The sequence below is a fragment of the Penicillium concentricum genome (genome assembly GCF_028827145.1).
Source record: "Penicillium concentricum strain IBT 3081 chromosome Unknown utg000006l_segment0_segment0, whole genome shotgun sequence".
NCBI classification, from domain to species: Eukaryota; Fungi; Ascomycota; class Eurotiomycetes; order Eurotiales; family Aspergillaceae; genus Penicillium; species Penicillium concentricum.
Window position 1 is genome coordinate 128,246 of NW_026622759.1, and position 16,638 is coordinate 144,883.

The 16,638-nt window shown below is 49.3% G+C and overlaps 6 protein-coding genes across 6 annotated transcripts; 3 read left to right on the forward strand and 3 right to left on the reverse strand.

Annotated features, from left to right (window-relative positions):
* Positions 1-450: 450 nt before the first annotated feature.
* Positions 451-1,661, forward strand: N7517_010224 (syntaxin; the record flags this gene model as incomplete). The annotated part of the gene is made up of 5 exons (XM_056727947.1): positions 451-456; positions 520-685; positions 737-1,209; positions 1,264-1,543; positions 1,600-1,661. 5 exons carry the CDS (start codon positions 451-453, stop codon positions 1,659-1,661), a joined length of 987 nt encoding a protein of 328 aa, XP_056573762.1.
* A 444-nt stretch (positions 1,662-2,105) lies between these two features.
* Positions 2,106-2,677, reverse strand: N7517_010225 (BolA family protein; the record flags this gene model as incomplete). The annotated part of the gene is made up of 3 exons (XM_056727948.1): positions 2,106-2,349; positions 2,405-2,511; positions 2,576-2,677. Coding segments are annotated over 3 exons (453 nt in total), but the record flags the coding sequence as incomplete, so codon positions are not given.
* Positions 2,678-2,868: 191 nt separating this feature from the next.
* On the forward strand, positions 2,869-4,817 carry N7517_010226 (acyl-CoA synthetase; the record flags this gene model as incomplete). Its single annotated transcript, XM_056727949.1, has 4 exons — positions 2,869-3,178; positions 3,237-3,538; positions 3,587-4,491; positions 4,550-4,817. 4 exons carry the CDS (start codon positions 2,869-2,871, stop codon positions 4,815-4,817), a joined length of 1,785 nt encoding a protein of 594 aa, XP_056573764.1.
* A 260-nt stretch (positions 4,818-5,077) lies between these two features.
* Positions 5,078-6,822, reverse strand: N7517_010227 (uncharacterized protein; the record flags this gene model as incomplete). The annotated part of the gene is made up of 2 exons (XM_056727950.1): positions 5,078-6,621; positions 6,684-6,822. The coding sequence occupies 2 exons, from the start codon at positions 6,820-6,822 to the stop codon at positions 5,078-5,080; spliced, it is 1,683 nt and encodes a 560-aa protein (XP_056573765.1).
* Positions 6,823-8,595: 1,773 nt separating this feature from the next.
* On the forward strand, positions 8,596-10,459 carry N7517_010228 (Frag1/DRAM/Sfk1 family protein; the record flags this gene model as incomplete). Its single annotated transcript, XM_056727951.1, has 8 exons — positions 8,596-8,650; positions 8,705-8,786; positions 8,843-9,112; positions 9,163-9,365; positions 9,794-9,906; positions 9,967-10,079; positions 10,139-10,264; positions 10,321-10,459. 8 exons carry the CDS (start codon positions 8,596-8,598, stop codon positions 10,457-10,459), a joined length of 1,101 nt encoding a protein of 366 aa, XP_056573766.1.
* Positions 10,460-10,610: 151 nt separating this feature from the next.
* On the reverse strand, positions 10,611-13,924 carry N7517_010229 (exoribonuclease II; the record flags this gene model as incomplete). The annotated part of the gene is made up of 2 exons (XM_056727952.1): positions 10,611-13,667; positions 13,724-13,924. The coding sequence occupies 2 exons, from the start codon at positions 13,922-13,924 to the stop codon at positions 10,611-10,613; spliced, it is 3,258 nt and encodes a 1,085-aa protein (XP_056573767.1).
* Between the last annotated feature and the right edge of the window lie 2,714 nt (positions 13,925-16,638).

Here is a 16,638-nt window from a genome sequence, read left to right on the forward strand (position 1 = left end):
TACATGTTATTAAGTGGATATTACCGGTCAAAGTCAAGTACCTAGTACCTTGGAAAATATATGCGGATCCTTGACCGAATGTCGATCCGTCTTAAATAGAAGGGTGAATGGTCAAATCTCAAAGACTCCACAAAGCCGCAGCTCTATGTAGGAACAGTGCACTGTCCATAATTGTTAAAAATAGGGGGACCCCTAATAAACCACCTTTTTCGCTATGAAACTTATGAAAAAAAATATAAAATAAATGAAAAATATATGAAACCTGATAAACCCTTGAATCATTTAATTCGCAAAAACGTTCGCGACTAACCCCCGGACCTTATTGGCTTTGCTCTCCCTGACACCGCCAGCACTTCTGCCCGTACCCTCCACCTCTCCCGTCTCACCCTTCCCTCCTTCATCTCCCCCCCTTATTGTCTTCCCATTTCAAAACCTAAGAATCTGCACATCATGAGTGTGAGTGAACCAATGTGACCTCCTTGTTTACCTAAATTTGCTTTCTGACGCGACTTGCCCTAGTACCAGAGCTTAGGGGATAACAACTCAGGCGGCTACGGCCAGTACAATCCGTACGGAAGTCAGCAACAGAGCAATCCCTATGGTGCCCAGGAACAACCACAGAGCTATGGATATGGTGCTGGTTACAACCAGGCTGGTGCCGCAGAACAGGGAAATGGTGGATATGGTATGTCGAAGTCTCGCTGTCGCACCTTGCGAGTCTAATTTCTCTCGACAGAGATGTCCAACATGAACCAAGCCTCAGCTGGTGGCCCAACTGCGATTCTGAACAAGTGCAAGGAGATGAACGAGGGCATCACTGAGCTAACCAAGAAGCGCGAGACCCAATTGATCGCCGCCCAAAAGGCCCTTCTGGACTCGAGCACCGGCAAAGAAGACCAGGCTTCCCGCCAAACACTCGATTACATTGAGGATGAGATCAACACTGCGCTGCGCTACCTGCGCGACCAGTTCAAGCGCATCAAGGAGACCCCGGGATCCGGCGACTCGCGCGTGCAGGGCCAGGTCGAGAACGTCAGCCGAAACCTGCGTCGTGAGATCGAGCAGTACCAGCGCACACAGAGTGACTTCCAGAAGCGTCTGGAGGAGCAAGTGCGCCGCCGATACGAGATTGCCAACCCCGAGGCTTCCCCCGAGGAGTTGGAGCAGGGTGTGCAGAATGTTCTGATGGGACAGGAGCAGAGCTTTGTTGTATGTTCTTTCCCCTCGAATCTTTGTAGTCGATTGCTAATATTTGAGGATTAGGTTCCGGGTACTCGCACTCGTCAGGCCAACGATGCCCGTCAGGCTACTCTACAACGTTCCGCCGCCATCCGCAAAATCGAGCAGGATCTGATCGAACTGAGCCACTTGTACAACGAGGTCGCAGAGCTTGTGCACCAGCAGGAGCCTGCAGTCCAACAGATTCAACAGGGAGCCGAGGAGACACACCGCAACGTCGAGCAGGCCAACACCAAGCTTACCACCGCTATCCAGAGCGCCAAGAACGCTCGGCGCTGGAAGTGGTATGCACTGATTATCATCCGTAAGTATTCGCCTGTCTTGCCTACCAAAATCTGGCCCCGCTAACCTAGTCTCTAGTCATCATTATTGGTATTGTTGTCGGTGTGGCAGTCGGGGTCACGAGCAACAACAATAAATGATCTGTCTGTTGCACCCTTGTTATTTCCTCCATGTACGACCTTTCCCGGGGATGTCCGCATTTCCCCATTTGTCTTTATCCCCTCGTTATACCACCCCTTCGCATTTCCTTGTGTAAAAGCAATGTCTTTCAGACCCTCTTTTCTCTTGTGTCTTTGCCTCCTAGCTGTACCTGCGTGTTCGTGTACAGCTGCTCTGCACCTAACACGCGATGGCCCTTGATGATTGTCGCCGTTTCGGGGCTCGTGATGTCGCGGCGCATGGATGTATATACTAGATTGCTTTCTTCCCCCCCCTGTTTGTCGCTAGAACCTATGTAATACTGTCTAATAATCGATTCCTTTGCGCATGAGTCTTGATATATACCGCTAAGTCCTGGAATAGATGGATAGTGTAATGTAATGCAAATTCAACTCATTCGTCTAGGGGTATCCGACTCAACAGACTCTTTCAGAATAACGAGCACCAGAACGCCCAATCAATCCGGCATTTATGCCTTCTCCATCTTCTCTTTCCTCTCCTTCTCCTTTCTCTCCTTCTCGCGCTGCTCCTCGGCCGGTGTCTTCGTCTTCAACTGTAATGCATGCAGTCCCCCCCTCACGAGCCATCTCTTCCTTGAGCAATGCGTAGACCATACGGTGGCGAGCGGGCTGCATCTTCGACTCGAAGGAGTCGGAGACAATTGTCACACTGCGAAAGATTAGACATTCACTCATGTACAGTGTTCGGATGTGGGGGAGCGGACTGGAAATGCGTCTCCTTCGACACCGACCCTTCCATTGCAGCGTGGTGCGCATGGAGGTGAGAGTCATTTCGGATCTCGAGTTTCGAAGGTGTGAATGCGTGGGCGATCTATATATAAAACAAGAGAGACGAAATGTTAGCAATGCAGATGAACAACACGGGGAGAGCTCACCTTGTCGCGCATGACATCCTCCAACGGGGTATTGGAGGCCATCCTAGTAGAAACAGAGAAGAGACGGCGAGGGATCAGTCCCGGAAGACTGCGAAAAAGCATTTAGAGGATAAAAGGAAGCGATCAGAGGGAAGAAGGAGAGAGAAACGTCCGTAGAAGCCAATCGGATGTTTTTTTTGATTTCGGGGAACTTCACTCTCATATGACATCAACTTGTCTTTCGCTCGACACCTCAATTGGGCATCTTTTTGGCCGTGAGATGAATTCCAAATATTAGAAACCTGAGATTTAAAATGTCTGGCAGTTTACTCTCCTTGCTTTCGCGTTCGAATGCGCGCGTCTGCTTCACTCGGCGAACGCCTCTCTGCGCGAGACTCTTGTCGACTCTCCCGAACACACATATCTTCCGCGCACTACAGAACCATGACCCTGAAAGCCTGGCTATTGTGCATAGTGCCTCTTCCCGGTCATTCACCTATGGTAGTCTAATTGCCGACGTCGTTCGCGCTAAGGACGACCTAAAACAGAAGGCCGCGAAAGCGCAGGGCCAATTGGCTGGCGAGCGGGTTGCTTTTCTCGCCGAGAACAGCTATGACTACGTAGGTACTGTTGTCTCAAAATCCCATTGAAGAAGATATCTAGAACACTAATAGACATATAGTGACGCTGCTGGCGATCTTTGCTAGTGATGCCATTGCGCTCCCGCTCTCGCCGTCTTTCCCGACTGCCGAGCTGAAGTATATCCTGGACAATTCACAGGCTAGGATGCTGCTAGCAACCGAGAAATACGCCGATAAAGGTATGGAGCTCTTGCGAGAGGGTTTGGAGCGCGAGCCTCTGTTTGCTATCCGCAATAAGATCACAGAAGGCACATCGAGTGGCGAAAACGTAACCTTGCACGATCTGGAGCAGCCTTCGTCCGGTGGGATGATGCTGTACACATCTGGGACCACGAATCGACCGGTAGGCCCAGTTGACTTCCTGTAAGGAGCTATTACTAACTTGGAACAGAAAGGTGTTCTCATCCCCCAATCGGCACTGGCCGCGCAAGCATCTTCACTACTAGAAGCATGGAAGTACACACCGGATGATCGTCTTCTTCACCTGCTCCCACTTCACCACATCCACGGGGTGGTAAATGCAATTCTGGCACCAATAGTAGCAGGCTCCTCAATCGAGTTCATGTACCCCTTCAACCCGGACAAAGTCTGGAAACGATTAGCAGCACCTTTCCTCCCATCCGATGCCTCAAAATCACCTATTACATTCCTCACTGCTGTCCCAACAATTTACAACCGCCTCATGGCCACCTTCCCCAAACTAACCCCGGAGCTCCAAAAAGCCGCAAAAGAAGGAATCTCCCCACAAAACCTCCGCTTGAACATCTCCGGCTCCGCCGCTCTCCCAACTCCAACAAAAGCTGCCTGGACAAACCTCAGCAACGGCAATGTCCTTCTAGAACGCTTCGGCATGACTGAAGTTGGCATGGCGATTAGTTGCGGCCTCGATGCCACAGACCGCGTCGACGGCAGCGTCGGCTGGCCACTCCCAGGCGTCGAAGCCCGACTCGCTGATCTTGAGACGGGTGCTATCATTCCAATCGAAGAAAAAGATCCAAGTGGCCGCGAACGCGAAGGCGAGATTCAGATCCGCGGCGAAACAATCTTCGACCATTACTGGGGAAACGAGAAAGCCACGCGCGAGAGTTTTGTGCAGAGCGACGACGGAGGCAGATTGTGGTTCTGCACAGGCGATGTAGCCACCCGTCGGGTAGTTGATGGCGCTGGTAGTGGAGCAAGCGGAGCTTGGGCTCAAGGACCGATGTATTTCATCCAGGGGCGGAAGAGTGTTGATATCATCAAGACTGGGGCTGAGAAGGTTAGCGCGTTGGAGGTCGAGAGGGAGTTACTTTCTCTGTATGTTGTCTTTTTCAGATATTCGCTTGAAAGATCTATACTAACGATGCTACTCTAGACCTCAAGTTGTCGAAGCTGCTGTGGTTGGTCTCCCGTCTGAACAATGGGGCCAGAAGATCGCTGCTGTGGTTGTCCTGTCTCCTGATGCGGCTGCTTCGGGTCGTAATGGTCAATCTTGGGGTCCGATGGATATGCGGCGCGCGCTAAAGGGCTCTCTTGCTTCCTTTAAGATTCCACAGGAGATGAAGGTTTTGGAGGCTATCCCGAGGAATGCGATGGGGAAGGTCAATAAGAAGGCACTTGTGAAAGAGGTCTTTGGTGTTTGAAGAACGAAAAAGCCTTCACTGTACAATATTGCAAATATACTAAGCCTAGAGTGATGTGAGTGATGAAGATCTGTGGGCTTATTACTCTCTCTACTCGATCAAAACATGTACAATACTGCCCAAGGACCTTGAAGAATTAAATTATTTCTCATTTGTATTGGAAAAATAAACTGCTTGCTCTTAATTTCAAATTCGTAGCATCATATCAAGACCGGTGTGTCTGATCAAAAATGGAAACCAAAGTCTAGTCCAGTGTCCACCTAGATTTGACGGTGCAGAGCCTCATTCTCAGCACGGGTAACATCAGAGTCGACACGGGGATCAATCTTGTTGGCGATGCTTGAACTATGAGGACCGGTGGTACTGGTAGCACCAGTGGTAGTTCCAGTGGCAGGGGTATTGTAGCTGCTACCAGCAAGAGCATCCTGACGACCAGTACTATCAAGGCCGGAGCCACCAAGCGCCAAGCTAGCGGGGATACCAGTAGTGGCGCGAGTGTGGGTGCCGTGGGTAGTAGTACCAGCGCCAGTACCAGCGAGAGCATTGCTGTCGCGGTCCGAGTCAACGCGGGGGTCCAGCTTGTTGGCGATGTTGGAGCTGTGAGGTCCAGCATTTGTGCTGCTGCTACCCGGGGTATTAATGGGAGAGCCGGTAGTGTATACAGGCTGCTCGCGGATAGTGTTGTGGGTAGCGCCAGTTCCAGAGCCCAGGGTCGAGCTGTGGGTGCCCGTAGCGGTGGCGTGGTGAGTAGATCCAAGACCAGCACCGGCACCGGTGCCAGCGCCAGAGAGACCGCCGTGATGAGCACGGTTATCGCGGTCAGAGTCGACGCGGGGATCAATCTTGTTGGCGATGTTGGAGCTGTGGGGACCGACATTGGTGCTGCCAGTGGTGCCGTGAGTGTCTGTAGCAGTAGTGCCGTGGGTAGATCCAAGGCCGGCGCCAGTGCCAGTCACACCTGAGGTGCCGTGGGTAGTGCCAGAGCCCAGAGCAGAGCTGTGAGTACCGGTTGTGCCGTGAGTAGATCCAAGACCGGCACCGGTACCAGCACCAGTGAGACCCTCGTGGTGAGCACGGTTATCGCGGTCAGAGTCAACGCGGGGATCAATCTTATTGGCAATGTTGGAGCTGTGAGGACCGACATTGGTGCTGCCGGTGGTGCCATGAGTACCTGTAGCAGTGGTGCCGTGAGTGGATCCAGAGCCCAGAGCAGAGCTGTGAGTACCGGTTGTGCCATGAGTAGATCCAAGACCGGCACCGGTGCCAGTCACACCCGAGGTGCCGTGTGTAGTGCCAGTGCCGGTGAGACCCTCGTGGCGAGCACGGTTGTCGCGGTCAGAGTCGACGCGGGGATCGGCCTTGTTGGCGATGTTAGAGCTGTGAGGACCGACATTGGTACTGCCAGTGGTGCCATGAGTGCCTGTAGCGGTGGTGCCGTGAGTGGATCCAAGACCGGCTCCAGTGCCAGTTACACCTGAAGTGCCATGTGTAGTGCCAGTACCAGTGAGACCTTCATGGCGTGCACGGTTGTCGCGGTCAGAGTCGACGCGGGGATCGGCCTTGTTGGCGATGTTAGAGCTGTGAGGACCGACATTGGTGCTGCCAGTGGTGCCATGAGTGCCTGTAGCAGTAGTGCCGTGGGTAGATCCAAGGCCGGCGCCAGTGCCAGTCACACCAGTGCTGTGAGTAGCACCAGAGCCCAGGGTAGAGCTATGAGTGCCTGTAGCGGGGGTTGTGCCATGGGTTGTTCCATGGGTTGTTCCAAGACCAGCGCCAGTCGCATCGGTGTGGGCAGCACGGTTGTCTGAGGCAGTTAGTATCAAATAATGAGGGATGTGAGACGTGAAGTGAGGTGATATGACAAACCTTTATCACTGTCGACACGGGGGTCGAGTTTATTAGCCAAGTTAGACTTGTGAGGTCCATGGTTGGAGGACTTGGTCGACTCATGCGACTCATCCTTCTTGCCGGTCAGGACCTCTTCGGCCTTGCGTACAAACTGCATATTGGTGATGGTATTGATGAAAGTTGATGTTTGAGTTGTTGTTTGAGTTGATGTTGGAGTTGAAGTTGGAGTTGAAGTGTAGATGTGGGAGATGGAGAAGATAAGTGATTTCCTGGGGAAAGAAGAGGGTATTTATATCCCCTTTGTAAGAGTCAAACATTAGAATGACGTTCATGTTTTCAATGTGATGGTGTACAAATGCACATTCCAGCTTGGAAAAGTATAGCAAACGCCTTCAGGTGCCACGATCTGCTACGATCTGCTATTGGGTAGGATGTACATGAATGGAGCTATATAGTCAGCCACTTAAATCAGGGTATTATCATAAAAAGGGCGAAATAAGAAACAGCCTCTAGAAAACCGGTCATTGAAACAGAATATCAAAATCCAAAACAATTGCGTCATGGGGACCTGCCAAGGAAATATGCCAACTATATGCACCTGGAGAAGTTGTACTAAACATATCCTAGTCCATTCTATAGCCAACCAGAACTGGAATGAGATCATGGCTAAAACTACATAACGCTGTATCTTGTTCTCAAGTCTCAGGTTGTACAATATACGTTACCTTGTACGGACTTGTAATAGGGCTTGGAAGTAGACTGGTTTGTCTATTAGTGGAGTTATTAACCAGCCAATGGCTGAATAGACAGGCACAAAGCTATGCCCACTTACTTTCTTTTAATAATATCAAACTGCCAGACTGCCAAACTGCCAAACTGCCAGACTACCAGACTGGGTTGAAGTTGGCTACGTCATCGATATAGTTCACAGTCACATGACCGGGGATCATCCATATTCCATGTGCTCTTCACATTGGATATCCTGGACAAGATGAGAATCTTATGTGATTGTTACTCTACATGAATAACATCTAAATATATTGGTCTAATACCTGCACATACCAAATCCCGAACCCCGATTTGGTCTACCACAATCCTCAATGAGACCAAGAGCCCTACGATTTGGTTCTCCAGATTGGTAGTATAAAGCTGCTCTATTTTTGACTGAACAGCGAAGTGCCAGGCCACTTGAATTGGGTTTCTACATGGCCTCCAATCGAGATCATCAGTGTTGACAGTTCCAGATATTACAGCATAACCTTGGAAAGTTAAGATCTGCGAGGCCTTGCTAGACGATATAATATCTCTAAGGCCAATGACAGCTCAAATATCTTCTCTGGCTAACTCATTGATAGAACCATTTCACGAAATTACCAGCCCCATTTTCAGACCTTCTCACTGCAAAGTCTTTGAAGCACCATGTTCCGATGCCAAGGTCAAGCCTTCAACAAGGATCCCATTGACTTACATGTTCTTTATTCTGTTCACTCGAGCAGTTCAACTCGATGAAAATCTCGACTGGAGTCCCCCATTGAGAGTCCTGCTTCCCCGTCAGACTACTTACACCCTCCAATTCAGAAGTGCACTTGCAGTCATGACTCATGAATGAGACCTGATCCTCAATGAGGTTGTAAATGGCTCCACCAAAAATTGCTGATGTCAGCATCCGGCCGCTCCCGCAACGCGTCCACGATATAGCTCGTCCATGAAGTTACATAGACACCTGAATCCGGTAATTCAGATCTATGGGGTTGCAGTTCGAGGTTTTTCAGAATCTTTGCTGGTAGACCCACATTTCCCCCCTTGCGACCCTTGACTTTTCACATTCATTCAAATCGAAAGGAGCATCCCTTGAAAACCGATAAAATACGTGCTTCTCCCACAGTCTTTACCATCTGAAGATTTCCGGCCACAGGTCGCATAATAAGCCATGTGGATCCTCTCATTCTGGCTTTTCCCCGTGATATCCGGGTGCATGTGGTTAGGTAAGGATCGAAATGCACGAGGGGTTGAAATCTACCTTACTAACTGCTCTATAGCGACGTTAATAGCCATGATGTCAACCTGGGCAGCGGACGGAAAACCAAGATATATTACCATGGACGATGGGCTCACCATTCCGTAAGTCTCACGAATGTATCTTCCGGCGACATAGACTGAGTCAATTGAACAATTAGTTATATTTCCCATATCGGAGCCGAAGGAATCAAACCGCTGTTCATTGCCGGCAGTGCAGTCACAGTTGTGTTCATGGATCTCGGACTCCTCGCTGAGCGTTGGCTTCGCCATGCCGGCCAACTTGCCCCGAACAAAGGGCGGCTCGACAAGGCCTGTGCTATTGGATCAATTCTTTTCTCCATTGCTGGGGCTGCAGGTCTCATTCTTCTGTCCATATTCGACACGAAGAATCATCACAGCCTCCACAACGGCTTTTTGGGCATGTTCATGTATGACTCCCCTCCTTTCTTCCCAGATAAATTTTCTAACTAGATTCTAGAGGGTGCTACGTGGTCTGCGCCCTCCTGGTGTGTCTGGAATACATCCAAATCGGCCGATTCTACCATCCACAAGCCCGTATCTTGATAGTCAGCTTCGCCATCAAAGCTCTTTTCGTCGTCTGCGAACTTGCTGTCGCCATTGCATTTGGCGTATGCATGAACAAGGGAAATAAGCAGAATGCAGCAGCTGTTTTAGAATGGGGTAATATTTCAGCCCCCGTTTGATTGTGCAAAAGAAGCTAACTTGAGCAGTTGCCGCCTTTATATTCGCTTTCTTTGTATTTTCTTTTATCATTGATCTCCTACCGTCTGTCCGTACCAAGAGACGAGTTCCTCAGGGTGAAAAGTATACTCGACCAGGTGTGGAGGATCGCCCAATTGACTTTTAGATCTTTAGGTCGAGAGTACAGTCTAATCTGCAGGTTATTAAATAATTATAATAGATTTAGAAGCGTTTTTGCCACGGACTTTGGCCACATGTGGTGATATCATCCATTCTGGGGGTAAGGAATAAAACCCCGAACGCCTCGGAAAAAGCACTTTGAATAATTCAATCATTTCAAGATTGAAAGCAATTAATACATTAATACATCATTAACATGGGCTTCTTCGCACACCCCTGTGGCACAGTCTCAACTATCTCCCATGTCATCCAATGCATCAGTTCAATAATCGTCCTCGGGATCACAGCCTGGGCAGTCCGCGAGACCAAAACCCTGACCGTGATTTTCTCCTTGGTGGTGGTACATCTCTCCAGATCTTATTATCTTCTTAAATATTGTAAAAATTCTAAATCCTTCCAGGCGGTCCTCACCCTAGTCGTCTATGGCATAACACTAAGCACCAGCTGCATTACAAAACGCCATAGATGGCACGTTCTCCCTATGCTTCTGACCGACGCAATGATTTCTTACCTGTAAGCATGACAATATGAACCGCCATGTTGATAGTAATAATTGCTGATCTCCCATCTAGCTGGCTCACTGCATTCATCTTCCTGGCTCGGGATTTCAACCAGGTCAGCTGTAAGGTCCACCTCTGGAACAAAGAGGCAGTATGTAGCCGGAAGTATACGGTCGAGGCATTCAGTTTCATTGCATTGTAAGTGACATCTGACATTCTTTTCAATACGGTACAGCTGGCTAATCACAGGGCAGCTTTACTACTTTCGTGGCTCTGGTATTCGAGACTTTGTATACTTACAAGCCGACAGATGAGACGATGCGCGAGAAGAAAACCGGGGTGACAAGCTTGGAGGATAATCTCCGGAGTGCCGGGGTGATGAGCCCAGGGTGAGTATGGCGACCTTCTTCTGTTGAACAAAAAGTGCCTGCAAATGTTTCATAGTGATGTTCTCGAAGGCGTAAAATCTTTCAATTATATAACGATTGGCGATGTCTATTGGAGATGCATATAATACAGGTATTGTACAAGTAGTCGCGCAAACTCAAGCCCATTCGCCCTTCCTCTCAAACGGCTTTATAAACTGAGTCGCCTCCAGAGTCACCTGGAGAGACGACATATCAACGGCAGTGATATGAGCTTCGACCATGCAGAAGATATCCAACTTATCTTTATCTGGGAAATCATCGGGAATGGTGACCGAGCAGTTCACGCCAAGATTAGTGATGACGCCGGCATACTCAGCGTCCAGATGTCTAGGCCTGATGCGCGGGGTGCGTAGCAGACATGGGAATGTAACGGGGAGATTACACTCGGAGAAGTAGAATGCGCGGAAGAGCAGCATACAAGCCCAATGCTGTGTGGAATATTTGTCGAGATTTCTGAGACGTCTGCGCAGTGGTTGGGAGTAGATGAGGTGTGCGTCGATTTCAGATTTGGAGAAGGGGAGGAGAGAGGTGGGAGTGGTTTTTGTGCTATTGGTGGTAATTTCAGTGGCAGTCTCTGCTAGTTCTGTCTCTGCTGGGACTGTCTCTGTCTCCACTAGATCGATCTCTGCAGGATCGGGGCTATCAACAAGAGCGTCAAATTGACGGCCGTGTTCATGCTCGAAACGCAATGCTGCCTCGATCTGGTAATGCGCAATGACGTCCGTGTATCGGCGCAGCGGACTAGTGCTCTTGACGTAAGTATCCAAGCCCAGGGTGTGGTGCTTAGTTGGGATCGTGGAAGAATAGGCCAGCGGCACGCTGAGCTCATAGAAACCCTCACCGCCAAAATGGGCCAAGTTTTTATTGGTGACGTGTCCGTATTCCGGGTCATACCAGGTGCCATCGTAGATAACGGGGATGTTGCGTGTGGCACAGAATTGGCCGGAGATATGCCCAGCCAGATTCATGATCAGGGAGACCAAATTATCCCGGGATTGGTCGCGAACGTCGTACGGATCATAGGAATGCATATTGAGTCGAATGACCGGATCACCGAGATAGTGGCGTCCGGTTGTGGCTTCTAAATCGTATGGCGGCATCGGGGCGTTTCCTGACTGGACTGAGACAGAAAGATCTGGGCTAAGAGGAGTGAGGTCCATGGCGCCATTCTTTCTGCGAGTTTGGCGGAATGCGAGCATGAGTTGACGCATGATGTGGAATCTATCTTTGTCCTCGGGCCGCAGGCCTTGTTGGATTGTTTTACCATGTGGTATGGGTGGCTCAGTGAACGCGCCACCGACGGTGAGCGACTCCAACTGTTCTTCGGAATCGGGGTCGAAGAAGTCGCGTAGTGTTTTGTGAGTCAGATTGATGACATTGTGAATTATCCCGTTTTGGATCTTACTATCCAAGATCTCTCCTCGACGATTCATCTTCGCACTGAATGTAAGTACTGGCCGGCCAGCCGCCAAACTGAAGTGAGGTTCAGTGAGAGCTTTGGGAATCATGGGATAAGTGCGTTCCGGGATGTAGCTGGTGAAGAGTCGTGAGGCTGCATACTGGATGATCGGGTTCTCATGCCCAATAAAGGCTGTGGGGTTGGCAACATGGACATGCACCCAGAATATATCATGAGATCCTGGGATGGGCTCCAGCGATATACCGTCATCAATTTCTTGCGCCGTTACATCATCCACACAGTAAACTGGCATATCTCCCCAGTCCTTTCTCAGGTGCTGCATAGAATCTTGCAGCTGATCGGCAGTGAGTTTACTGCAAGCGTCCTCAATCTCTTCCAACTCCATGTCCTTTGCGAGGGACACGCCATGCCCAGGAAGCATCAGATACTGATCAAGGGGCAGAAGATTCTCCCAAGGGGCTATGATGCCGATCTCCTGCAACAAAAGCCGTGTTGAAGCCTCACTTAGACCGAGAGTATTGTACATCCCCGTGGCGCGCATGATATGTGTTGCTGTCGATCTTAAAGTGCCCGACGGCATGACAATGGCAGGGACCGAGTACAGCTTCAGATATTCAATGATCACAGAGTCATCTGCGCTGAACTTTTCGGTGGGAAGTTCGCGGAACACCAGTGGGTTTCCATCCTGACCAGGCGAATATCTGTTGGAGGATGGTCCCACGCTGGACATAATAGTCGGAGAGCGGAGCCTTCTGCTAAGGCGAATCAACCGCTGTGATTTGGCGATAAATCGGTTCATTGGGTGATCCTTGGACGCCTGGGTATCTTTGCGCATTGCGGCACGAACACAATGCTCTTGGTGTTCATGAGTCCAGTCGACAACCTGTTTGACAACGTTGGCGATCCGTTTTGGTTGTACGGTATACATCCGACTGAACAAAGAGCTGCTATCTTTTTCGATGAGGAAAGGATGCCGGCGAACAGCCTGATGAACAGCAAACATGTTGACGCTCGTCAGCTCCGATTCCTCAATGCCAAGAGCAGTCGTTGTCAATTTTTCGAGGCTCAAGCAGAGAACTTCGGTCTCATCTGCCACCTGATCATGAAGATTGTCCAATATCTGAGAATTTTCTCTATAGAATTTCAAGATATGAGTCTTGAAGTTGCCCATCATCCTCAGAAGAGGAGCACCCAATGGCCTCGGAAGACCTCCCTCGGGGGTCACCTGGATATCCTGGCTTACGATAGCCTCATTATCCGGGAACCATGGTGTTAGAGGCTCGACAAGCTCAGTAGGTGCAAATCCTTTGATAACATAGTCGAGCTCTGCGTTGGAGCAGATGCGCCAGTTTCCGTTGCTATTGTAGAACTGTTTCTGTTTGTGAACAGAGCGTACGTAGATTCCGTAATTGAACACTCCATCTGAATTCAATCGGGCGATTAAGTCGCCCTGCTCGAGGTGTTCACCTTCAAATTCATCTTTATCCCCAGCGTCCTGGTTCAGCTTGTTCGGGTCACCCCAGGAGTCGATTGCATCGCGGCCGTTAGGCATTGTGCCAACCGATTTACCTGGTAATTCCAATGGCCGATGCTTGGAATCAGATCGGCGCACAGGGTCCAAATCATTGGGGTTGGTATCCAGCCATTTCCTTAGGTATTCTCGAATGTCTCCGTGCAACTCGAGTTGGGACCTAAGGATAATATTGCCATCGATGGGGACTCTTGGGTGTTCGTCTGGGTGGAATGTTTCCTGCTGAGATGTAACAAAATTTAGCTGGGAATAGCAGGCTTTCTCTCAATATAACATACCTCACTGCCCGCTCGAACGCCTTCAGCTGACCCCAATGACCTCGTCGTAGACCAAAAGCGTCGCCCCCCAGACAACACCGGAAGGTGAGTGGCGGACGTGGTCGACGTACATCCTGTGGGGCTCTGTCTCCATTTGCAGAGCACAGGTGAGCAATTAGCACCAGTCAGCTTCTGCAAAGCCCTTATTCTTGTAAGTGCCATTGCCAAAGCTTACGCAGAAAGAATGCGCCGGTGGCTCGAAAACTAAGTATATTCTGCCTGCAGTTGCTATACCGCCCTTGGCGGTATAAGTTTTGTCCCGTGATTTCGGATCTTGTTTCGACCAATCAAATCACAGTACAGATGTATAGAATCGAAAGTTATACGGAGAACAGAGAACAGTCTCTTGCACAAAGTATGCTTTTGTTTCCACCTTTTTCTGCTGTCTATCTATACAACCAAGATGGGGGACAAGCTATCTTAGAGACATCTATGTTGTAAACAGAATATCTGAGACTACTAAAAAGACTACCAAAAAGATATTACAATATCCATCACCAGGGAGTCACAAAGAACAACCACTTCATTTAAACAATCATTTCCCCTCCAGATTTGTAAATATCTGAAAGCATCCAGGTCGTTTTTCTTTAGCAAAATATCGACAATAGAGTCGTCAATTTCAACGGCTACTTCGTCCGAGACGGCAAACCCTTTGACCACAAGCTCTTCGCGCCAGTTGGCTGGGATAAATCCCCAAAGCCTCATCGCTTTCTAGGCAGCCTACCAGGCCATCGAGCAGTCGGGCCGCTGTGCGGAGAACACTACTTCTTATGCGCCATACAGAAATGAGAAGGTGTATGTCCGTGTCTATCTGTGTTTGCACAGCGTGGCTACGAGAGCATCACTTGCCACGAGCCTAAAGCGGCCACGAGAGCCCTCAAAGCTTCAACACAACCGGCGCTCGCATGCGCCCCATACGGCATGTTTGTCTTTAGCCGTTGCTATTCTCTTTTTCGGTGGATGTATGGAAATACTAGCCGAATTTTCCAGCTCTGTGATCAATACGAGCCGTTTCCAGAGACTTGACTAGTGTAAGCCAATAGACAACCCGTGGACAGTGCGGAGAAATATTACACCGCCGCTGGCTCTGTGTTTTTCCTTAGGAGGCCATCGGACGCAGTGCGAGACAGTAGGCCCATTTTTGCCACCATTGCTAGCATTTCGGTCTACCAGAACTAGATCTGCACGCCGTTGTTCGTGTCCACAACGTCCTGTGTTGCGTCTTTTTAAGAACGCGATGCAGCAGGCTAAGATATTTGCCAACTATGCGTCGCTTTTCGAGGCCCATGGCACCGTAATCCCCGTCGGAGACCCAGCAGAGTACGGAGTACAAGAATATTTATTCTCGTAGCTCTCCGTAGTCGTATCCGTAAGGACCCACTGCCCATTGGATCAATCAAGGGGCCACGCCGTTCCCGCCGAAGGCGCGTCCGGTGCTACTACAACATACGGAGAATGCTCGTCATGATCATCATGATCATCATAGCTAGTATCTATGTTGTATGTTGTACCCATCGTATATCGATAATAGAACAGCCAAAAGATAACGAAATAATACTCCGTACGTGGTCAGTGGATAGAAAAAGCAAATATTTGTCTGAAGGTGCTGTGAAAAGATCTTACAATCAAGGTCGTAGTGGCCAGCATATTTTCCTTCATGTCCTTTGAATTAATTAGGGGCCGAAGATGTCAACACACTCACTTCCACGGCCCGGGGGGTACGCAGTGAAGGAAGAGAGAGAATGGCCACACTGGATCCATTGACAAAAATTCCATAATAAGCACATACTGAGCATACCCCTGAGCATTCTATTAGTCAGACTGGATTTGTTTATTTCAGTGGATATCTCGAAGCGAGCTTGCATCTGTCAGTTATGCAGCGCATGGATGCGCTAGTGATGTATGGAGTATGATATACGGTCTTTTGATGGTATGGGCCGTATGGTTGCCATAAGACCCAAAGCAAGCTGGGGGCAATCCCCAGTGTTGTGATACTGGAATTCTGTGGACCCGTCAATCTGCTATATGATTGCATTACTCCGTACGGGGTATAGGTATGTGCCTGTTCCGCAAAGGATGTGTCATTAACAACGTGTTTCTATAAAAAGGGTGCCTAATCATCGTCTCGGCCTGCATACGGAATACTGGACAGTATGTTATTCTTCGCATAACAGCATAAGACTCAATATTCCAGCCTAATCTACGGAGTGCACGAGAGATCGGCGGTCTCATTTCTCCGACATTACATGCTGTACTCCGTAGAAACACCATCGTCATCCTCCACAGACTGCCAAGTACAATAGTCCCCGAAATTCGGGATTTGGACTATTGAAATCCTGGTGAACTCCTCGGGCACTGCATCGACACTTATCAAGACAAGGGTACAGGAGTAGATGGCTGCGTATACGGCCTTGTGTAGTCTTTTTAGTAGTCTTTTTTAGTAGCCATTCTAGTCAGTTGTATAGGTAGACAGCACAAAAAGGCGGAAACAAATACTTTGTGCAAGAGACTTTTCTGTGTATGTTGTATAACCTTTGAATACAGAGACATCGGCAATTTCTGGCTGCCTATCGGACTGGGTACTCCAGGATGTATACGGAGTACTCCGTACATCGTACCTAAATCCATAATCATCACGTTATACCTTCATACCCTGCTCTCTTGCTCCGAAAGTACCAATGCCCAACCTATACGGGGTACTCGTAAACCACTCTCAATATGACCTGTTGACACAAATCCCCGAGTTTCCACTTTTCTTTTCTTAATGAAAATATTGAAGATCGTCACCAATTGGGGGAAAACCTGTTTGCTATCATTTAGTTCATTATTGGAATGGACTCATCTCGGCCCCCGGCTCGGAGCGAACCGCATACTTC